Source organism: Vespa velutina, chromosome 4, assembly GCF_912470025.1.
Source record: "Vespa velutina chromosome 4, iVesVel2.1, whole genome shotgun sequence".
NCBI lineage: Eukaryota > Metazoa > Arthropoda > Insecta > Hymenoptera > Vespidae > Vespa > Vespa velutina.
This window is the reverse complement of record NC_062191.1, coordinates 4,149,205-4,174,615: the sequence shown is the minus strand read 5'-3', so window position 1 is coordinate 4,174,615 and position 25,411 is coordinate 4,149,205. Positions and strand designations below refer to the sequence as shown.

Here is a 25,411-nt window from a genome sequence, read left to right as displayed (position 1 = left end):
TCATTAGAATCAACTAATCCTGTTTTGCATACACGTATATACATCTATGCATTCTCGGCTCTTGCACATTTCTATATAAGGATTGTCCTTATCATGGACATTATTTTCGAAGAAATGAAAGGATTTAAGAATTTTATAGCTTTTATTTTATATATTGGCCTCGTTTGGAATTAAATAAATAAATAAATAAATAAATAAATAAATAAATATGACACTGAATTCTTCCGCATTTTGGTTTTTAAGAACCAAAGAGAAATCTCTTAATAATAATACTAATAATAAAATAAAAAAATACGACAAACAGATAACATTAGAAATCGTCGTGTTGATCTTAACGCATTCGTATACCCTTTCTACTTCTCTAATTTCCTCGTAGGGTTTTTTTAGTCCTTGAAAAAAGAAAAAAAAAAAAAAAGAAAACCAAATAAATTACAAGTTACATTATCGATAAGATTCTTAACGAATCGTGTGTATGTTCTATCTTCGCGTGTCTTGAACGAAGCTTCTTTGAGTTAAATTTCCAAATCGAGATGGTCAACTGAGTGGTGCACCGGAATTCAGAGACAAATGTCCCGTTAAATGTGACACCCCCGCATTATCTGGGATTAAGATCTCAAACGCGAACGACCACAGACGTTTTAGCGTACCTCTGGCACGCAGCGTGAGTAAAAGAGAAGAGAAACGGAGGGATTCGTGGAACTGAGGGAGCCTGTTAACCTGGTAGCATAGAAGGACAACGGGTCGCTTCATTACCTGAAGAGATAACAGAGTTGTCTTGCATAATAATGCTCGACCCTCGAAGCAGAAAACAGAAGTCGTTCTCCTTCTCGTTTCTTCTTTCATTATCTATCTCTTTTTTTTTTTTTACGATCTTTCTATCCTTCGATTCTCTCTCTTTCTATCCTTCTCTCTCTTTTTCTTCTTTCTCCTTCTATTTTACCTTTCATTTAGTAACAACCTTGTCAATCAAGTTCGATTACGAATCATGAGACGCAAAGTCGGACCTTGAATTAATCAAAGCATAACTTATAGTAAATTCAAATAAATTCGATAATAACGTTAAGATACGGGAAATACGTTGCACGTCTCTCGGAATCTATTTTTAATTCCTTTTTTTTTTTTTTTCCACAGACGACGTCTAATTATGAACGAGAGCCAAAGAAAAAAATCGATCTTCCTCGGTTACTATAAATTTACTCAAGTGCGACGAATAGATATTATTATCGCGTTCAAGCGTTCGTAATTTCATTAAAACTGAAATGTCGAATAAGCAATGCAAATGATCGAAATATATTTTTGTCTTATTCTTGGTTATAGATTCATAAGCGATTAGATAAATTCGTGTGATAATGATTTTTTCACGTTCATTTCTACAGGGAAGTTTACGTCACGTATTCAAATCCGTCGGTGTATCGATGAATGTAAGCGTGAACGTTCCGTCCATCGAAAACACGGAACTAGTTTCGTGCACCACCCGCGAGCATCCTCGTGGATCGTAGAGAGGCCTTTTGATACGGTATCGTGACTCCCATGAATATTTAATGAGCCCTCGAACCCTTCGATTTGACGAGGGTCGAAGATTAATCCTCCTGCGGATGATCCTCCTTCCGCCATATTAAGGAACGTGTTTCGTGCGAGATTATCGAAGATTCTATGGCGTTTATCGTGAAAACGATTCCTCGAACTTTCTCTTTCTCTCTCTCTCTCTTTCTCTCTCTCTCTCTCTCTCTCTCTCTTTCTCTCTCTTGTCTTTCTTTTTCCATTGAAAACGAATTACAAAAGTACGAAAGATTTATAAAAAAAAAAACAAAAAATTATGATCGAAATCCGAGCATAATCTTGACGATAATGAAACATTTAAAATAATTAAAATGCAAATGACGATTTGACAATTGAAAAGAAAAGATTTTATATAATTTGATTTATAAAATGAAAATAAGATTTATATTAGTCAATATGGATGATTTTAAAATTAAAGATAATATCGATGATTTGAAAATTGATGACTTGTATCACGCTATGAGTTTAACAGGTATATCTTCTTGGTAAAGAAAATTAAAATTCTAGCTGCATTAATATCTCTCATCATATTAATGAATTATAAAATACTATCTGGTATATCTTCGCGTATACCAGCCACGCGCGACTTTAGTAATATGTAAATTCTCAAGTAAACGGGCATTTGATTCGATCGTCCGCGAACGTACCGGCCGCTTCCACTTGTGCGTTCCAGGGCCGAGAAAATGTCGATGATGTTACTGTCAATAAAACGTTTCGCGGTTAATATCGTACTCGTATATGAACGACGCATACACGCATAGATACCATTGATTCGATAAAAACCAAAACTCGTTATCTCATGGAATATATACTATATACTTATATATATATATATATATATATATATTTGTTCATTTTTTGTTTCTTACAACTTTAATATAATTATATTTCATTTCTCATAAAATAATTAATAAGTATCTTCATACTTTCTAAGGTTGTAACGTTCGATATAATTTATAATAATTTTATTAAAAAATTTTATAACAACTATAATTCGTATCTTTTAATAATTTGCGATCAACTAAGAAAATAATTTATTGCTTAGTTATTCATTCGATTATTAATATTACAGTAAATTAATAACATAACTCTTGACAAAATATAAATCTTTCTTTTATATAAATTACTTTCGATGAAATATATTTATAATATTTAAGATATATTATAAATATTTCATTTATTCATTTCACGAATGAATTAATATGATGAATTTCATTTAATGGAACGTTCTGCAATAACTACTCATTTCCATTATCGAAAAGCGTACCGTTCGATTAGCTACGGTTAATAGGCAGCTTCGTTTTAGATAAGACTGTAACCGAATATAAGCGACGTCATCCAAAAGCTTTCCAGCGTAGAACTTTAACGTTCTGATCCACCGTGAGGTGGTAAGTATAGCAAACCCGAAAGTCGGAAGAAGGGAGAGTTGATTCGTAACTCCAGGGGTGCTGTGGCACGGGTGAGGACGCTTCGCTGCGTTTCTGATTTACTGGAGTCGCAAACGCAAGTCTCGAGAATGGGGTGTAAGCGGAGCAGAGAAGCTCAGTTAGCAGATAGAAAGCTGAGACAAAGAAAGAGAGAGAAAGAAAGAGAGAGAGAGAGAGAAAGAGAGAAACCAAGAGAGTTTCATGTATATGTGGAACTTCAATATTTCGTACAAATACCAGAGCGTTTCATAAATGTCTCTGGTTTTGTTACGGACTTACAATAAGATGATAATACCACGAATATGGATGAATTAATAAATCTAACTTGCTTTGCGTGTCCGCAATATGTGCTTCTCATGTAACGTAGTCTGATTGTATAAAGCGAATTTTAGAAACGATATAAAATAAAAAATTTAGTTATTTGAATGAACGTGACGATTATTACGTTTAATAAGATTGTTTTATTATTCACAAAAATATGATATATTATTGTATTGTACAAATGTTAATTAATATTCAAGTTATAATTAAATATGGCATAATAAGATAAAAATAAATATATATATATAGAGAGAGAGAGAGAAAAAGAGATAAAGAGGAATGGAGTGAAAGGTTAAAGAAAAAGTTAACGAAACATTTGTTAGCGATGAGAAAGTCCGAGGGAAAATCGTATGTATGTCGGCGGAAAATCAACAGAAATTTAACCGATTAAGCCCATTACGTCGACGTATCTCGGTTAACTCCGACTTGTGTGCTTAGATTAGAGAGAATCTAGCACGGGCCTGGTATGGAATTTTCTACGATACCGCGCACATATTTCGATCACGTTTCTACGGAATTTACAACAGACACAAACGTAGATATATAAGTACATGTGTAGTCTCCTTTCTCAAAGATTATTTTCATCGCCTCGTCGTCTTGTAAAACCTGCCCATGCTTGTTTTCCTTGGAATATTTTGACTCAACGTAACGTCGATCGAAGAAGTTTTTTTAATAGTTCTAATTAATATCATGCCCATTGTCAATTTTCTTAAAGCAAATTCATTAACGTCTCTATAATTTTTAACATCTATCAAAAATAACTTACTTGATTATAATAATACTGAGAAAGAGACATCGAAGATTAATAATATCTATTATATAATTTTATTACATAAGAATGAATTTTCTTTTTCTAATTATATATCGTACCAACAATATCGTAATAAGTTACTGTTGAAAGAATCGTCTAGATCTTTCCTCGAACCATCGTTTTCCCTTATGTTAATATAGCGTTATATATTTCATCATAATCATGTACCTCACCAAAATGAACTTCGCACGTGTCAAAATAAAATACAGTTTGGAATGATTTAACTACTAACATGAAAAGACCGTACGACACGAGGAAAGTTCGAAAAGGATATGATAGACGTTTTCGGAGAGTTACGAACGATCCTTCTAATGACACCAAATGCGTAGCTTCACCATCGATAAATCATGCTAGCGCGCTCGGAAATACCATAAAGGAATAGGTATGTGTATCAAGAGAGAAAAAGAGAGGAGAAGAGAAAGGGGTGAAAGAGAGAGAGAGAGAGAGAGAGAGAGAGAAAGGGAGGGTGGGAGAGAAAGAGGGAGAATGTATATCCATGAACAGCATGAATGGAAGTTCGTGCAACCACCTTATAGATCGCGGTTAGTAGAATTATTTATTACCGTTCGAACGGTTATCGACACGTCGTACGTACCCCTTCGGCCATTGTAGAAAATTTTCAGAACTTTCATGAGTACAACGTAAGCGTATCGGCTTTCCCTCCCGCCCTTTTCCCGGGCATAAGAAAGGGGATCGCTTTTGTGAACGTATTTTGAAACATTCCTATCGTTTCTGCGAATATATTTTTTCGATCTTTTCTTTTTCTTTTTTTTTTTTTTTTTTTTTTTTGCCAGCATACTGAACTTTTTATATGAAAATTATTTGACGAGAGAAAAAAAAGAAAAAAAAAATATATATATATATATATATGTACATACTATATGTGCAATAAAGATATGTGAAATCACGGTGTTCGTACGCATAATATCGTCGAATTATTAACGTGCATACGATAATACGTTGTACTATGTACGTCGACTTAGAGAAGCACGAAATTCGTTATCTCAGCCATGGCCAAAATTTAATTAAAAACGATTAACTTCTGAACAGTGGCAGAGTACTTCCTAAAAACTTTCGCCATAAAGTCGGTATCAATTAAAATTCTTTTTTTGAACGTACCCTAGGAGATTTTGATGCTCAATGGTCTTTCTTATTTGCAAATATAATAAAGAATATAGGAATTTATGACACAGGAAAGAATTTTTATGACGATGCTCTTAATTAATAGACATTTAAATTATAAAATTTTTCACGCTTTTCATACGACATATATATATATATATGTATAAAATCATTTGATAATTATATTAAATTAAACAAAAACGTGATTTATTATGATATAAAAGAAATACGATTTCTAAATATTCCAAGCGACACAAAATTGCGTGAGCTCGCCGATGCCTTCGTAAAACATCAGCACGATTTCGCGTTGTCGTTCGAAACGCGACAGGACAAAATGTCAGCGTAGCGAATGCAAGGGAATGGGTGCGTATCGACAGCTAATCGATCAAACTTTTCTACTGTCTCTCTGTCCTCTTTTCAAGCTTCCTTCTCTTTCTCTCTAGTGCCAACATTCACGATGGTAGGAAGAAAAGTCAAGCGTTGAGATTTTCCAAAGCGTTCTCGACGTTGTCGTCGTTCGTTATCTCTCGACGGTCTTGCGATTTAATTAAGCACTGGGCTCCTCGCTTGCTCTCTTTCCCCTTCCCTTTCTCCCTTTCTCTCTCCCTCTCTCTCTCTCTCTCTCTCTCTCTCTCTCTCTCTCTTCGTGGAACTTTCGATATTAGGCTCCAGTCGTATCTATTGGACGAACGGTGTTCGACTTCCACCACGAGTATACTACACCCACGCTCACGGATTAATGCGAGAGCCAATATAGGCGATATCGTTTGGAAACTTGGCGAAGCGGTGAGGAGGAGGGAACCTATAGGGATGAGGAGGAGAAAGAGGAGGAGGAGGAGGATCGACCCTTTTGTTCACGGCGTTGAATCTGCCAGACTTGCCCGTTCCACCCTATCTGCTAACCCTCCGTCGGACGGTGAACGTCGCGACGCCTCCAGCCCTCTTCCCTTTCCCTCTTCCCCTTACCTCCCTCTCTTTCTCTTCTTCCCTTTTACCTCACTACCTCCCTTCGTGCCGCCGAGAGCCGCACAGCCTTTGTGCTCTTGTCAAGTTGTCAAACTACCCCTACCGTGCGCTGCCTCCTGTCCTTCGTGCCATCCAATACCGTTGTCCCTTCTCTTTCTCTCTCTTTCTCTCTCTCTCTCTCTCTCTCGCGCGCGCTCTCTCTTTCTTTCTTTCTTTCTCTCTTTTTCTCTCTTTTACCCTTCCCAAAGCCACGAATCCTTCGTCTCACCCTCTTCCCTATAACCCCACCTACTTTTCCCTTTTTCCCCCTTACCCTTCTTTTTACCCTTCTATCTTCCTTTCTACCGCTGCTCTTTCGGCCGTTTGCACTTTCCCGTCCTTCCCCCCTCTCTCTCTCTCTTTCTCTCTCTCTTTCTCTCTCTCTCTCTCTCTCTCTTTCTCTCTTTCTATCCTCCTCTCATTTATCCTTCTTCAAACCCGTCCGTGATTTCTTTCTGCCTCATCGTTCTTGATTTTCTTGGAATCGAGATGATCAAATGTTTAGTAATAACTTCGAATAACAGGATAAAAAGTTAATCGAAAAATTTATTTATTTCTCATAATGATATCAAGTCGTTTTAATAGAAATAATGTTTCTCTTTCTTTTTTGTTTTTTTTTTTTTCTTTATTCAAAACAACAGGATCGTTAAATCAACAACACGTTCTTTTTAATAAGAAATTTTTCTTGGTTTTTCTTCTCTTTTTCTTTTTTCTTTTTTCTTTATTCTTTTTTCCTTCTAATCCGACGTAGTTTCTTTTTTTTCTTTGTTTCTCCTCTTATTTACGTTTATTGTCACCATCGCGTTCGTATTTAGTATGATAAAGTCTGTATGCACGAAGAAAGATAAGGCGATCGCGCATTTTCTAAACTGTATAATATTTACTTGGAAGTTTTTTTATCGCGACGCATAGAACGCAGAAAACACGTGTGAGCGAGTACGTTCGATAAACACGCTTTAAGGCTAAACGTTCCCCTCGCAATGAATATTTCCATGATTATCGCAACGCGATATCTTCGCTAGGAACGTAACACAACGTTACGTTCATGCATGTAAGTATGTCTTCGGTGTGCATACTATGAGAAATTAGCATTGGTCACTTTTTATCACAATACTTCGTTTCTTTTACTTATTTTTCCTATATTTTTTTTTTTTCATTTTCTACTTCCTTTGTATCATTTTATCAGCACGTTAAGGTAATTAGAAAATTGTTAACATATCTAAATATTTTATTTTTATAATATTTTTTAAAATTGTTTCATTCCTCTGTCCGTTTCTGTTGATTAATTAATAAATCAATTTTGTAATTATAACTATTATCGTTGTTTATCTTCATTTTTTATGATTTTAAACGAACAATTCGAAAAATGCAAAATATGTATTTAATTATTATTTAAAATATATGTTAAAGATAAAAATATGTATTTAAAAAGACTTCCATCATATATTAGGTATCATTCTTTCCCGTCGTTATTCTTACACTTCTTATACTGTGATTTAGTTAGGATAGGCGCAAGCACGATCATTATTCATTAAGAGCGTCATAGAATAGACTAATTTTAGCTTTGGCGTAAGACTAATTCCTATGATTTAGAATAGGATAATCACACGGGCAGACACACACATACACAGGCATATGATTTTAGCTACTCAACAACTACTAGTTCACAACTTATGATAATAGATGACTGAAATAATTTTTCTTGAAGGAATAATAGATAATATCTAAGGTGAGAGTTGATGACAGGTGAAACGAAATATTTAATATTAAATTACTACTCTTAATAGCATGAAATATATGAAATGATATAAATGAAATATATTTTTAAAAAATGTAAATAAAATGACAACAATTTATATCAATTCATATTGTATGCATATAAAAACGATTACGTTAACGATTATGATAATCTAAGCACTATTTAATTAGTTTATCTGTATTACAAAAAGATTATATACGACGATAGGCATTGAAAGCGTTTCAATACTAATGCAATAAAAAATTGTATCCTAACCGGTTAACTCGTGAATCGGAGAACGTTGCTTTGACCGGATGTAGCTGCCGTTATACGTCGTTGCTTCGAGCATAAATTATTCGAAGGCAATTATCTAGCTATATCGAAAGTTTAACGGATAGGGCGAGCCAAGGTTCGGGTAGATGTTAAAATTTTTCAAGTATCGTGTACGAACTGACTCTACTTGCGAGAAGGAGGGACATACGGTAAACGAAACTCCTCATAAGGGGTAAGCTCCTTCTGGCTCTCCGAGCACGAACACGAGCGTGCCTCAAGCTTGATTTATAGGTTCCCGTCAAAACTTTTTGACCTTATAGCGAGTGTCTCTATCCTCCTTACAGTCTACCTTCTTACAACGCCTTGTAATTTCAAAGGGATCACCTTCTCCTCGTTTAATATAATAGAACGCACTCAAGACTCGATGTTACTTCCTTAGCAATTCTAAAAACATTTTAAAAACAGATATGCAATTATTGAAAAAAATTATCAATCAATTGAATTATTAAGATTATTAAATTATACTTTAACTATTATTTCTCGATAACGTATTTAATCTTGCTGTTGTGTTATTTGCAATCGTAAATGTTTTATTAATATTTTTAATCATTTAATTTTTCTTATTAAATATTCTCGTCGACATATGTTGATAGAAAAAAATTAAAAAAAAAAAAAAAAAAAAAAAAAAGAAAAAAAAAAGAAAAAAAAAGAAAAAAAAGAAGAAAAGAATAAAATGTGCAGAATCCTTTATTACGTCATGACACATAAAGTTTAAACATACGAGTTACGAAGGGTTCCCCTGTGTTTGTACCCCATATAATCTCTACCTTGATTCTCACTCACACACGCGTAAATTATAAAATATCCAACCTCACCTATTCTCGTGTTGTCCCTCCGGAAAGTAACTAGCGTGCATCATGAATCCTAATTACCTACTTTAAAGCACCGGGAAACCATTTTGTACTCGTAACACTCGGTCAACCCGTTCCTGCGTGATCTTTATGCATCGATAATATTAATAACATATTTATGATTCCTTTATACATATGCATAAACATTTCTATTTGGAGAAATTGATTTTTCCTTTGGAACAAACAGGAACCATAAAATATTCGCATGATGATATTTTGACAGTTTCTTTAAAATCGAAAGCATAAATCTATTTTCGTTTTGCTTTCACTCGAGGACATCAGTTTCTATTGTAAGATTTCTCGAAGCGTGCTATAGAATCACGTAACGTGCTATATAGATACTTTAAGTTGACCAAGGCCTTTTTCTTCCTTCGGGACGATTCTTTTCCTATGTAGAAGAGAAAGCGTAGAGAGTTTTTGAAAATTTTCGCGTTGTTTGAGATCCAACCAAGAAGGTAGACAGGTCGGCAGGGCACAGGAAAGTTTTTACGAAAAAATGTGAAAGTTTGGGTCGACCGAGATATATTCTAAGAAGGTACGAAAGTTTCGACGAGCCATCATCCTCCTCCTTTTTGCTCTCGTTTCGGTTAGAACATGAGTAAAGGTGAAGATTCGATTCCAGAAGTCTCGAAAGGTGTTTGGACTCCCCATAGGGAATGGGTCACGCAAAAGGAGAGCGACTTATTTTATTTTGGAAGGTGCATCCTTCTATTCTCGTCCCTTTTCTATTTTTTCCTTTTTGCTTGATTCTATTCGTTGTACTTCTTCGTCGATTATTTTTCATCGATGGACCGAAAGATGTGAATTTGTAAAATAACGTATATGAAAAAAGAATTTATGATTTTCTTTTTTAATGTTCATCTGTCGGTGAAGTTTAATATTAACATAATATCTTATTTGTATACTGTGCATGATGTTTAAAGTATTATTATTGCGATGTAAAATAATCGGTATCTTTTACTCGACCACGAGTATTAGTCCGTTGTTCGTAGAAAATTTATTACCCAGATAAAGCATAAATTTTTCTAATGATTTACCTACATGCACGCAACAAACGATTATGAAAAGTCAATGAATTCTTTGTCGTATGTAATTTCTCATTTCTATACTACCTACAGTAGTTATCATTCTACTTAACACCTACTGATCAGTATAGTTGCACACTAGGAACAGACAAATGCAAGTCCGATGCATAAATATCGTTGGATTGTAAGTCGTTGCGCTGGGACATGGCGCTCGTTTCGCGTTTTTCTCGATTTATTACCAAATAAATTGGTAAGACCGCGCAATTGATATACGACCATTCATCCTTCCATGGTAAGCGCGTATAAACCGGTTTGTCGTAATGGAATTAACCGAGAAACACGGTAGAAGGTGGAACAAACCGATTCTATTACCTTTCTCATGGCTATTTTGGCGCCGTACGAGCTCACATTACGTTTCTCGCTTTCAATCGAGTCGTACTAGTTGAATAATGCATAAGAGATGTTTGGAAAATTTTTAATTTATAATCGATAAATAACTATTATGTATTTCTCTATTATGCGTTTGTATGTAATTATATCGTTTGATATTTAGTTATATAAGGAGATAAATTATATATATATATATATATATATATATATATATATGTATATATCATATATGATTATGAAAGTAAAAGAAGGAAAAAAATTATATTTGATCTTACGAAATGAAATAATAAAATCATATTATTATAGTAGGATATAATGACAAAAGTTTCGTTCCAATTAGTTCAATTTGCAGAAAGTGTTGAAAGTTACGACGACGTTGATTACTTTAGCGACTAAAAAGTGGCTTAAAAATTTCGTCTGAATATGGAGAAAATGGCGCGTGTTTCTACCTATGTGTACACTGCAGAATATTTAATAAACGGAGATACACGGTCGGACTGCTGGACCTCTGGGAGCAGAGCATTTCTATTTAAAGAAAGGTAGAACGTAGGGGTTGAAAAGGGTTTGGTGGGACTATCCGATGTTACTGTTCTCACAAATAACCATTGTATCAAATCTAACGTACATTAATAATCTAAATCGTCACTTCACGCATGATTATAGTATGTCACAATTTAATATGTTAAATATATATTATATAATATTTTTATATAAATTTAATTGTTTGCTTTTCCATTAACAGATTTTAATATTCCATTAACAGTAGAAGAAATTAATTTTAATTTACTATCACTATGATTTTTGATGAAAACAATTGGTAACAGTTTATGTTGACTATCCTCCACGTGAATCTATATGCAGTGCAACGATATGAATAAACGTAGCTAGATAGGTACATATATACCTACGTCTATGTATTTATTTTCCATGGACGCACATTGTCATTTCAATCCGGATTTATCGCGGACGCGATTAAATTTGATGAAAGATTTCGTTCGCGGCCTGCAACGCGGGAGCTCGTCGAATAAAGCATGCTCTCAAAATATCTACTTTGTTGTTGGTGACAATGTTATTTCGAATTGTTTGGAACGCGCTAAACGAGCCCGTGAAATTCACTTTTCGATTAAAATAGGTAGGTACTATAGAGAAAGGGAGAAAGAGAGAGAGAGAGAGAGAGAGAGAGAGAGAGAGAGAGAAAGAGAGAGAGCGAGAGAGGAAATAAAAAAGAAAAAAGATATTTCCATGTTCACGATTCGTTTGAAAAATTAATCGTACGATTAATAACGATTCTCCGATGTAATTCTCAATTATAAGAATTTCATAGGAATTTCAACGAATAAACGGAATTGCTATTAAATGAGCTTAAACGAAGCACGAAGCGCATTTTCTTCACGGTTGTGGATCGTTTGCACGGTGCATCGTCTAACCTATCGTTTGCATCACCTTTCAACGCGTCAATCAAGAACTTTACGATGCACGATCGGTCGATAGAACAGAAGGAAATATAGATACCGAATAAGTATAGCCACGTCATCATATCTACTTAGTCATCTATTTACCTACTTACCTACCTATTCGAATCGATTTTCATTCGAATTCAATTTCTTAAGGATTTTGTAATTCGACAAATGTGATATCACTTGGTGCAAGAAGAGATATTCTCGAGGGACAACTCAGCTGACTGTTTCGTTAGAGGGGAAATGAAATTACGGATGCGCCATGCGTGCTACTCGTGTGTGCAAGAGAGATAAAACTAGCCGAGGATCCAAGAGAAAAAAAACATAGAGAGAGAGAGAGAGAGAAAGAGAGAGAGAGAGATGCAGACAGTAAAAGGAGTGAGACAGGGAGACAGAGACGGAGAGAGAGAGAGAGAGAGAAATGCAGACAGTAAAAGGAGAGAGACAGAGAGAGAGAGAGGGAGAGAGAGAGAGAGAGAGAGAGAGAGAGAGAGAGAGAGAGAAACATGAGCCATTGGCGGCCGGCTTTTGAGCGGCCTTGCAAACTGGTTTCCTGCAGGCTGACTCGATTATGCTAATCGCATATGCATGTTAGCATTTGGCTGATCGTTCGGCCGCTCGCTTGCTCGCTCGCTCGCACTCACCACACGTGTGGGTCGTGTTTACCGCTACGTACGCGACGACGAGCATTACGACAACAACGAAGAAGATCGAATACGATGACTCCAGGATGCTCCAACCTCCCGATCCTATGTAGCATGCCTGGGAACCTTGATAGCGGACACCCCTTTTAACGTTCGATCGACCTTCCGCCAGCTGGATGGCTTCTATCGAATCTAACGGGATCCTCTCTTCGTGCAAGCTGAAGAGAGAGGGAAAGAAAAAGAGAGAGAAAATAAACAGAAAGATCTTTCGAAATAAACGCGCTAATCGTTTAACACACAATTAATTAGCTGTTAATTAACGTAATCTTGAAGAATAATAAGAGAAGAGAGTTCAAGATTTACGGATTGAAATTGTTCTCTTTTCTCTCTCTCTCTCTCTCTCTCTCTCTCTCTCTCTCTCTCTTTTTATTCAACATTAATACTCAAACACTCCTTTCTATTATTTAAATATTTATTTCGTCGTGTATTGGTATATAATTTAACGCATGATAAGTATAAAAACGTGGTTGAATATTTACATAATTATTACGACTAATTGTTTTTCTAATGAAGTTGATCTAAAAGATCAAGTTAAAAGAGAATAAAATCGATATGGTTAACAATATGCTTATGTGTACGGACCGGTGATCACCCTGCTTATATTTTCCTCTATATTTATCTTTAATGACCGGTAATGAAAGTGTAATTAGTCTGCAATATCTTCCGAGAGCTTGTAATTAGTCTTCTTAATGTCTTATGCAATGTTGTAGCCGTGTATCGTTTATCTCAATCAACTTATAAATCGTTCATTATTAATATTTCATATATATATATATATATATATGTGTGTGTGTGTACTTTACAATGTATATGGCCGATATCGATAACAATATATAAAAAAAAAGAAAAAAAAAACGATATGTTATTGAAGTGTGTCAGGGAATAATAAATCGTAATTATTGAAGCGAAAGGCTAGAAATAATGACAAAGAACGATGATAAATAATACGACTCTGGGGAACCGCGTAAAGCCCGCAATTAGGAAGTGAAAAATGACAAAGTGCAACAAATTGTACCTATAGATGGGTACAGTAGAATTTCATTCGGTCAATTTGAAATGTACGCTATACATCCTCCGGGATAATTCATTTCTCACGTTTGAAATCATTTTTAACATGGTACTACAGACCAATGATACTCGATTATTCGAAATGTTATTAATGGAGTAATACTTGACACGACAAAACGAGTTTATCCTTTTATTTTAACATTTGATTATTGGATCATGTCTTCGCATCATGTTTTTCTCTTCCGCAATTATCCCTATCCCTTGTCTCTCTCTCTCTCTCTCTCTCTCTCGATCCCCTCCTCCCTCCCGCCCCCATGAAAAATTTATCTCTAACATAATCGTTTAATAATCATATTTATACGTAATTGCAAATATCTATCTAATTACCTACTCAAATTTTATACGTAAAGTTCCTTTGATCTTTTCCACCTTTGAATTTTCTCGCATATTTCTTCAACAATTTTATTCAACAGTAATTTTATACGGAAGAAAGTATCTTTCCTTAAAGCGAGTTTTAAGCCGGGACACTTAACCTAAGTTTATGGTCACTAAAGAGAGAAAAGGAGAAAGAGAAAGAAAGAAGGGGAAGAAGAAAAAAAAAAAAAGAGAGAGAAAAAAAATAGAAAGTATAAAACGGCAGAGTTGAGTCGCTTTGAACGCGGAAGAGCCAAGCGGCGTAAATGTTAAACGGTCCGTCGGGTAGAACGCACGTTGCAAGGTCGAGGACTCGTAACTTTTTAGCCAATGCTCGTTTTGCCACCGTGTAGGTGGTTCTTCTTCGTTCTCCTTCGGATGCATTCGCTTTATGGCGCCCGTTGCTTTACGACTGTTTTACGGCGTGGCAAACGGCTCTCGGCACGAGCTCCCGCAACCCATAACTGTCAAATCCAAGTGTCATTTATGGCTCTCTAATCTTTAGGAGGCCAGCTGTCCGCGACGTCCCGCCGTTCATTTTAATCCGCTTGTTTCATCTACGTCCGTCTCTACGGCAATATCTACATACATATTTTTCTGCATAGCTACATAATAACACCTAGACAACCAATTTTTCTTTTCCTTTCCTTTCTTTTTTTTTTCTTTTCTTTTTTTCTTTTTTTCTTGTTTATTTTTTTTTCTTCTTTTTTTTTTCCCTTCTATTTTTTTTTTTTCTTTCTTTCTTTCTTCTTCCTCCTCCTCCTTTTTATATAATATACCGTCTATCCAGATACCTATCAAGCCGTACGTTTTTCATGGTGATTTCACATAAATCAAATTCTTCTTTTAAACTCGTTTTATTAGCCAACACCGATGTCTACATCAATCTGAGGAAAAAATTAATAATCGTTGAATATACACGTACGTGCAGTTGGAAGATCTTTTTTTCTTTTCTTTTTTCTTTTTCTTTGTTCTTTTCTTTTTCCTCTCCTTTTTTTTCTTTCTTTCTTTCTTTCTTTCTTTCTTCTTTCTTCTTCTTTTTCTTTTTTTCTTTTAACAAATTACAATTTTAAATCGACTAGAAATATTTTACCAATGATTTAGGAATTATTATTTAATAATAATCATTTCAATATTTAATCTATTATTAAGAATTATATATTTAAGATGATACATCGGCAACTTGTATTTATAATATCGATTGAGAAATCACAAGTAGTTATAAATTTGTCTAGATTAGTTAATTTATTGTAATTTTTATGTATATTCATTGATACACGAATATATCAAGAATAATAATCAAATTTATCTTGTACCTTAATTGGGACTTGGAATATTCATAGTTGTCAATTTGATCATAGCGTTATTATCTATCTTGATTTTATGGTCACGTCTTTGTATCGGTGGGAAATTCGTGTTGAGCGATTTAACGGGAACGGTAAATGTCAATAGGCCGACTTCGTTATTCGCATAATGTTTGATAACGCATTATCGCATTGAAAATCGCGGCTGAGGACAAAGGGATTGTAGGAGCCATTTTGTTAAATAGAGGCCATCATAGCTTTCTGACGTCATACTCGACTATGGCGTCACGTGACGCTCCACCCTGTTTTCAATCACCTTGGCCTCGAACCCACCCAGCTGTCAGACACGCTCCACCCCGTTTTTTCCATTGCTTCTGACCTATCGCGATCGCCATCTACGGGGAGAACTTTGAACTCCTTAGACCTTACTCGATTACTCGCTTTATGATTATGCCGAAGGATGTCACTACTAAACGAAGTCCAAAATTAATGATGATCGAGCGCGATAGATAAGAAGAACTTACCTTACATTCCATTTTCAATCATCACAAAATAGATTTCAACAAGTTTAGATCACGCCCGTTTTAATTATCATAAAGAATACTGTCAAATTTTTACAAACAAAAACATCTTAAATCCTCCCCAGGGCATATATAATATCTAAAAGGAACGATCGTCCTGATCGAGGTCGATGACACTGGTAAAAAAAAAAAAGAAAAAAAAAAAGAAAAGAAAAAAAATTAAAAGGAAGAAACAAACAAACAGAAAAAGAAAAAAAAGAAAGAAAGAAAGAAAGAAGAAGAAAAAAGAAACAAAGAAACTCAATCATTTACCATTCAACCATTAGATATTATTCATGCATAACTTATTAATCCCTTTCTCGAAAAAGAGTAAGAACTTTCAAGGTTCGAAGCTCGAAGTGGAGTGATAAATTCGTCGTTGAGAGAGTGCCGATCGAGAGAAGGAGGTTATTAGAAAAACGATTAGCGATACTCGTTCGAGGAAAAGGACGAAAAAAGAAAGGATCAAAAAAGAAAAGAAAACGGATATTCGAAGGAGGAAGAGAGACGGAGAGACAGACAGAGAAAGAGAGAGAGAGAGAGAAAGAGAGAGTACAAGGCGATCCTACAGACGGGAATTGAGTTCAAATCCTGGGAGAGAGGTTGAATTTATACGGGAGGAAAGGGTGATGGTGGTGGTGGTGGTGGTGGTGGTGGTGGTATACGGCGCGCATGGAATCGCTATCGGCGGCCATTCATCAATCCGGGGAATCAATACGCTGGAATTAATGAAAGCGCCGCGCGAACAGCGAGCTAGCGGCCGGAATGTTAATCGCGATCGTCCCGCGTCCGACCCAAGCCCCGTTCTCGTGTACAACAAACTCCCAAGGGCCCCACCCTCGTCCACGTTAACTTCCCCCCTCGTCACCCTTTTACCATCCTCCTACTCTTCCTCCTGCTCTTCCTCCTCCACCTTTTCCAACGACGACCCCTACCTGCCAGTACGCGCGCTTGAATGCCTCTCTCTCTCTCTCTCTCTCTCTCTTTCTCTTTCTCTATCTATCTATCTATCTCTTTCTCTCTCTTTCTATCTCTCGTTCTGTCTCTTTCTCTCGTATTACCATTCGACACACGCACTCGCACGCATACACATAACATGAATGCCTACATTATACGCCTATATGCATATACATATACATACATATACATACATATACATACATATACATACATATACATACATATATAGATACATACATACATATATCAGCAGTCCCATACATGCCAAACTACTATTCTCCTATATTCTATTCGCCTCCCCGATATCCGATCGGCTCGAACGCTTTTTCTTTCTATCGCCCCGAGAGAAACGATCCACGTGTAATTTCTATATAATCGTGCGTTATCGCAGCTACCGATCTTCCTCTTCGTTTATTTCTTTATTTTTCTCTTTTTCTTTTTTTCGCGACGTGATGAGGGGGGAGGGGAATTGGGGCGGGGAGGGAAAGGGGGTGGGTGGATCCTTTTTTCTTTCCTTTTTTTTCTCTTTTTTTTTCACTCTTCGCCAGTTTTTTTTCTCTCTCTCTCTCTCTCTCTCTCTCTCTTTTTCTTCTTCTTCTTCCTTTGTTTCTGCTTTTTTTTCTTTTTTAATCCTTTTTTTTTTATCCTTTCGCCCATTTTTAAAAGGGTCCATTCGTACGAATCAAGTGGAAAAATCGAACGATGAAAGGGCGTGTTTCGATAGTTTCGTGACTTTCGTCCGATCTTTCATTATAATGTCGTATATTTACTGATCGTTTGTAGAGAGATAGAAAATTGATAACGTGAATATATTATGCATTATGTTCTTTTTTTTTTTTTCCTTTTTTTTCTTTTCTTTTTTCTTTGTTTTTTTTTTTTTACGAAAGACATTTCGTTTATTCTAATTTGTTTTTCCTTCTTCTTTTTTTTTTTTTTTCTTTTCTTTTTCTTTTTCCTTTTTTGCTTACGACTGATACGCTTAAGTTTTATATTTCATACGTTGTAAATGTAAATCAAATACGTGTACTTTTATTTATTTTGCACGCGTTCGTTGGTAATCTGATCCTTTGAAGTTACATCTTTATAAAGCGAGTAGGCGTAGACAGAAATTATGACGATCAGTCGGTATGGAAGATCTCGGTTCTGAATCGATAGATCGGTTTACTCTTCTTCGGGCACGTTTCTCTTGTTCGATCGATAAGAGACCGACGATTCATAATATTTGATAATATTTGATTTATTATAAAAATGTTAATTGATCGAACATGCAAAAAAAAAAAAAAAAAGAAAAAATGTTAATTCATAGCTTTCTATTATACTTTATCACTGTATGATTTTATTCGTTCATTTACGATGTATGCTTTGATATATGCGTATGAAAAGAAAAAAGAAAAAAAGAAAAGAAAAGAAAAAAAAAAAGAAAAAAAGGAAGAAAAAGAGAAAGAAGAAAAAGGAAGAATTAGAAAGAACAAAAAAAAATTATATCCTTCATTGCTTATAAAAGGAAAAAAAGCAAAAGAAAGAGATTCTATCTGAATCGATTGACTCTAAATATGTTTTGTCATTTAACGATATAAAATCAATTTTCTAATGATGCTCTTAAATAGGATGTCTATCAAGGGTACTTTGAGGGGAGAAGAAAATAAAAAAGATTTATTTATATCGCCGATAAAATGTCGTAAAATATTTGTAATCCTTTTGATCGTATAAAAAGATCGGATAAACTTAGAAAAAGAAATAGAAAAGTATAAAAACAATTTAACGAGAATTATGAGAAGAGAAGGTCTTCCGGGAGAATTTAGTAAGAACCAAATGGCCAATGTAAGAGAATTTTTCCAAATTTAACGATCGCTTAGCCCGCCCACATAGAGAAGGCTGTAACAAGTTCGGCGTCTGGGCGATGGCCGTTACCGTGACGAGCACGTGTGCACGTCGCCTTCTGTCACTCAGAGACCGACTTTACTCGGTTAACTCGGTTCGTCGGATAAAGATCAGCAAAGTGAGAGAGAGAGAGAGCGCCTATCGTCGAGAGATATTTAACGTCGCGCATTTTCAAGCATACGTTCGCAAATGACTCGGTTGGACAATCGTTTTATATAATTTCATGGTTCACGGCACTCGAGAGAGACAGATCGTAAGAATGGATTTGAAAATGAACCAATTCGTGCACGTGTTACGCATTAAGGTACGATCACGATTAAGACTATGAGAAAGTTATTTCTATTCCTTCTTTTATATATATATATATAAATAATTCACATTTATTCAATACGAACAGAATAAAAATTTGGTTTATCCAATTGACATTTGTATATATATATATATATATATATATATATATATATGTATGTGTTAGATGAATTTTATATATTATTTTTATCGACCTTTATCCGATCTGATTAAAGATCCGTTTAAAGTGATAACGATATATCGGTAGATCGTGTTTGTACAAATTTTAATCGAGACCATTCTCTCTGCTTTTTTTTTCCAGGTGCGGCGTAATTTCGTCAATAGGGTGGGCAGAGGATCGAAACGCGTCCGGAGCAGTTTGGTGCATTAAACGAAGGGATCATATCGGGGAAGACGAAGGACTCTGACTACTAGCCTCCCCTTCCCTCGTGTGCGCGACTACTTCTTCCCCCCTTTTCGCGTCTAGATAATAACCTTCCCACCCATCGTTGCTCCAGTTTCCGATTTTTCTTTCTTCGGTGGTGAGCCAAGTGTGATAAAAATTAAATGATATGTACCAGTGATCAGAGGTGATGGTGGTGTGATACTACGAGAGAAGGGTGCGCGCGTGTCAGATCTATGTGTGTGTGTGAATAGAAGAAGCGAAATAGAGCGAGAGGGTGAGAGGGTGAAAGAGAGAGAGAGAGAGAGAGAGAGAGAGAGAGAGAGAGAGAGAGAGAGAGAGAGAGAGAGAGAGAGAGGAGGAGAGAGAGAGAGATAGGGTAAGAGAGCGAGGGCAAGGATTACGAAGATACACGGTTTGAGGTGATAAATATATAATATATGTAAATGTATATGTATACATTCATGTAAAGACGTGTGCCAGTGTGTGCGTACGGAGAGTACAAAAAGTTTAGTTATATAGGAGGTAATAGAAGAGGAGAAAAAGAAAAGTTACGAAAAGAGAAAAATAAAAATAAAAGAGAAGAGAGAAGAAGGATCGGTTTAAGAAGGAGTCAAAAAGTGAAATAGAAGAAAGAAAGAAAGAAAGAAAGAGAAAGAGACAGACAGAGAAAAAGAGCGTGGAGAGGGTGGTGGTGATATCGGCAGGTGGGAGAGGAGGGACAGTAGTAGTATAGCATGAGTTCGTACTTCGCGAATTCGTACATCCCGGACCTGCGAAATGGCGGGGTGGAACACCCGCATCAGCATCAGCAGCACTACGGTGCCGCGGTACAGGTGCCCCAGCAAACGCAATCGGTACAGCAACAATCGCAACAGCCTGGCGATCCGTGCGATCCGAGTTTGCTTAGGCAAGCGGTGTCTGCGCACCATTATGGGGCAGGTGGGGGTGCCGGTAGTGCCGGTGGACAGCAGGACATGCCATATCCGAGGTTTCCGCCGTACAATCGGATCGACATGCGAAACGCGGCATATTATCAGCATCAACAGGAGCACGCTGGAATGGACGGTATGGCGGGCTACAGGTCGGGCTCACCGACCACGGGGATGGCTCACATGGGTCATACACCCACGCCGAATGGTCATCCCTCAACTCCAATCGTCTACGCGAGCTGTAAACTCCAAGCGGCCGCCGTCGATCATCAAGGAAGCGTTCTCGATGGGCCGGATAGTCCGCCGCTCGCCGTCGAGACTCAAATGCACCATCAAATGCACACCCAGCACCCTCATATGCAGGCCCAACAGGCACAACAGACGCATCAGCAACAGCAATCCCAACACCAACATCTACAGGCGCAACAACAGCACATGATGTATCAACAACAACAGCAACAGCAACAGGCTCAGGGTACGACGCAACAGCCTCAACCTGGCATGCACCCTCAGCAACAGCCTCAAACACAGCAGCATCAGGGGGTCGTAGCTTCGCCGCTTGGTCAGCAGCAACAGCCCACCCCTCAGGGAGCCGCCAGCGCGAACCTACCCAGTCCTCTCTATCCTTGGATGCGGAGTCAGTTCGGTGAGCAAGTCAGCCCTCCTTTCTTCTCTATTTCTTGCTTCTTTTTTTTTCTTTTCTTTTTTTTTCCTTTTATCTTTCTTTTTTTTTTCTTTTTTACGTTTTACTTTACGCGCATAACTATCTTGCGAAACCTTCCCACGGACTACCGACAAAACATATTTTTTTCCAGAAATTTCCCCATGATATCGGCGCGTGATCTAACTACGTTCTATATAACACAATCCTCGAAAACACGGTCCTCGAAAATAGACTCAAGGTTCTCGTCGTAATCGTGACTTTTACGAAAACCTTCTCAGGCCTCTCTTCCTGCCGCTACGTTTCCTTTCAAATTTATACAACGACATAAAACTAGTCCAGATTTGTACGAGCTTTGACTCCGGATAGATACATATATAACTCTATACCGTATTTCTTAGATATATACTAACAAACAACTGAGTTATTTATTGCTTCGACCTTTTAGCCCGGTGGTTTTACCGTCTACAGACCTGACCCCCATAAAAGTTATCTTACTGCTTGCCAACGACGACAACAACGGCGACGACGACAACGATGACGACGACGACGACGACGACTCATTATTGTCCGGTTCTCTGATCTACGCTTTCGACCGTGAACTACATACGCATTTAGAGTATTTCGAAAAAATAAAACAACGTGAAAAGGGAGCCACTTAATTAGTTAAAATTATTTTACTGCGATAAAAATAAGCACGAGCTCTGGGATAATTAGTTGGTACTTCTATATACTACATACACGTATCCACTACTATTCGATAATTAATCGCTTCCCATTAACACCACTCTCCTGTTTTCGTTATTTCCTGTGTCGCATTTTAATTAACCACGATATCGCAACGTATTACTCGTTTCTACATTTAAATATTCGTTGCGTGTTTCTGGTAAACTCGCACGAATATTCTGTCTCTTTATTTTTTTTTTCTCTTTCTCTCTTTCTCTCTCTCTCTTGCTCTCTCTTTCTCTCTCTCTCTTTTTCGTGTATCAGGAAAATAGTAAAACGAAAATCTATTCTTCTGTTCGTTTGAAATTATTCGTAAAATTTGGAATCTACAGGAGACAACTAGATGGTATTTATTTGCGAGTCAAGAAAAAGACATAACGAGACAAGGATTTATGACTGCTATAACGAAGTGATAATAGGCCTACGGTATAATTGAGGTAGCAAAGGCTCGGTTAAAGCCGTACCCCAGTGATGTTAAAGTGCACAATTTCTAGGGTCTCCGCTTTGCTTTTACTTCCTCGTTTACTTTCTCCCTTCCGTTTCTTAGGTCGTTCTAGACCTTACATTTAAGATAAATCGTCTTTGCATCGAACAAGCCCGTATTTACCGTGAAATGTAGCCTCGAAATTGACCCCACCTGACTTTACCTTTTCTTCGAAAAATCTATTCCACTGGTTATTCTTACTGGTCAGTCGTCGGTCGTTGCTCGTTGAAGTCACTTCAACGACTTAAACTTTTTTTGATTCTATCGAGTTCGTTTATGTGTTTACGTGATCTGAATTATACCAAGGGAAATGGTCTAATTGTTTCTTTTTACTTCTTTTCATTTTTTCTTTTTTTTTTTTTTTTTATCTCACCTTACCTTGATTTTTCATTTTATAATTGGATTTATACTTTAAGAGATGTAATCTCTCATTTTTATTGACTGAGGTTCAAAGAGTCTTCTCATACCATCTCTCGGTTAAGCTCGGAAACTAGTGGCAGGTAACAGCAGGCGATTGGCCGATAAACAATCCGGTTTTATGACGATGGTTGTTCGCAGTCACTAAGAGTTGAAGAAAGTGGACCGAGTCCCTTAAACCGCCTACAGATGTCGGCACGTAAAACCCGTTTTGATGTTGAGTTTTATTTTTTTTTTCTCTTTTCTCTCTCTCTCTCTCTGTCTCTCTCTCTCTCTCTTATTTTTTTTTTTTTTCTTTTAAAAGTCATAACTTCGATCGGATGAGATTTCTTTCTTTTTTCTTAATTTTTGAAGAGAAATTTTTTATCGCCAAGTAATCTTTGAAACAATAATAAGATTTAACTTTCAATAGATTAGCTATCATTAAACTTTAATTCTCTTCTGTTTTCATTCTAACGTAGAATTTATATTTGCCATTACTTTTCTTAACAATGAAGAAGATCTAATAGATATTTATTCGTTTATAGAAATTTGGACTCTTTCGATCTTCGTTGCCCTTTATTCCTTTATACGTTGCAAAATAGCAGCTGAGCTAAGCGCGCTATAAACTGTGTCCCATGAATAATGCATGATTCAATTTTATAGATGCAGGTGCTCTCGGGCATTTGCGCCGGTGAAACCGTCGAGATTCTCTGCCACCTTTAGCGAGAGACTTTTGCGTACATACGTTAAGAAATTCCAGCATAGTTAAGCGTTCTACAAAAGAGCAGCATGCGAATAAGTGGATGCCCGTTAGCATCGAAGATCGCGGAACACTTGCGATTAGAAATCCGTTCGCGATTTGCCACCAGGATTTAGAATTTCCCAACTTTTCCACGATTAGAATGTTCTAAGTCGGAACGTGATTCTAATCGTAGACTATATTCTAACTATTTTCTATTTCACTTGGATAAATACTATCGGCAAGACTATTGTCTAAGAATCATGATTAAAAATAGTCTTCATTCGTTTTAAACATATATTTCTTATGACGGATATTAAAGGTCTAAAAATATTGATTATTATTAGATTGATATGTTAAAGAAAATAAGATATAAATTTAAGATAAAAATGTTTATTTAAATAAAAGAAAATATTGACAATAGAAAAAAAGTAGGTACATGATCGGAAGTGTTAAGCCAAAGTAAAGGAAACATCGATTTCACACAACGGTACGGTTAATGCACGAGATAATCGCGATCCTTGTACACCGAAAGATTTATAGTATCCACCTCTCCTCCTACGAATCAACGTAACCATACGATTACGTAGGTGTTAAGCTTCTGTTAATCGGTTCATACGAACAAGTGAAGTGTAGGGAGATAAAAATCGATTTAGAGATCGCTTTTTTTTTTATTTTATTTATTTATTTATTTATTTTTTTTTTTCCAAATTATTTCATACAATTCAAAGAATTCAATTAAATACATTTAAATCATACACTTAGAATTCTATTATAAATTTCAAGCACGTACTTAGTTAAACGAGAAGATAGTAATCTATAATATTATTTCTTCAAGTTATATTATATTTTCTAATTTACCAACTCTAAAGATAGATTCGATCTGTTAAAAATTTCATTTCAAATGAATATCTCGATTAAAAGTTAATAGAGTTTCGATGAGCTTAGGATCAAAAAGTTAATGAACTTTCATAGAGTTTTAGATTAAACGTTAATGAAGTTTAGAAAAGTTTAGGAAGGTTTTATCTTACTGATAAACCATGAGCGTACACGCGAGTTTAGAAACCTAATCGTGTTTCTTCGAATTATGCTATTAAGGATACGTAATATTAATCTCGTCATTCCTCCTTCGAAATAAAACTCGAATGAGAAAATAATGACGGTATTGTTAATGGAGATTAATATCGTACGCGTAGTGATAATTTTAGAGATTAATCCATTATATAATTTCAACTACTTAATTAATTCCATTCATTTGGCGTGTAACGTAATTCAGATCGATAAGAAAAAGCAAAAAAAAAAAAAAGAAAAAAAAGAAAAACAAAAAAAAAAAGAAAATGAAAAAACAAAGAATCGAAAAATGAAGATAGAAGAATATCTTCTTCTTTCGCGAAGGACACAATGTGCCCATTCAGAAAGTTCTCCAGATATCGGAACGATGTGAGTTTCTAAGAAACCATATGGCAGGCGGATGGATTTGACCTTTGTAAAGCAGCCGGGATCGCGGGAATCGGTTAATTCTCATCCGACGAGAGAAAAAAAAAGAAAGAGAGAGAGAGAGAGAGAGAGAGAGAGTGAGAGTGAGAGTGAGAGAGAGAGAGAGAGATAGAGATAAATAGATAAAGAAAGAGAAAAAAAAAGAATGCATTTAGTTATAATTCGACGGAGAGGCAGCCTCTTGTAGAAGCTCTCGTGATTGGTTACCGTAATGATGGCGGCTTCGTGAGATATTTAAAAAGGGATGGACTCGAAAAGGAGGTGTAGAAGGAGGAGCGTTGAGAAAATGGAGAGAAAGAGATAGAGATAGAAAGAGGGAAAGATAGAGAAAGATAGATAGAGAGAGAGAGAGAGAGAGAGAGAGAGAGAGAGGAGGATGGAGTCGCTGCTCGGAGAAGGTCGAAGGGACGG

General features: G+C 36.2%; 1 protein-coding gene across 9 annotated transcripts in view; it reads left to right on the top strand.

Annotated features, from left to right (window-relative positions):
- LOC124948466 (homeotic protein antennapedia-like) overlaps positions 1-25,411 on the top strand; it is a 321,146-nt gene that overhangs the window by 280,450 nt on the left and 15,285 nt on the right. For 8 of the 9 annotated variants that reach the window (XM_047492145.1, XM_047492142.1, XM_047492148.1 and 5 more), the window contains one exon: positions 19,482-21,140. In XM_047492145.1, the coding sequence (XP_047348101.1) occupies positions 20,300-21,140 (841 nt within the window). In that variant the 5' untranslated portion in view covers positions 19,482-20,299. Of the gene's footprint in view, positions 1-19,481; positions 21,141-25,411 lie in introns of those variants that run through there. The other variant, XR_007100741.1, reaches the window with a different exon arrangement.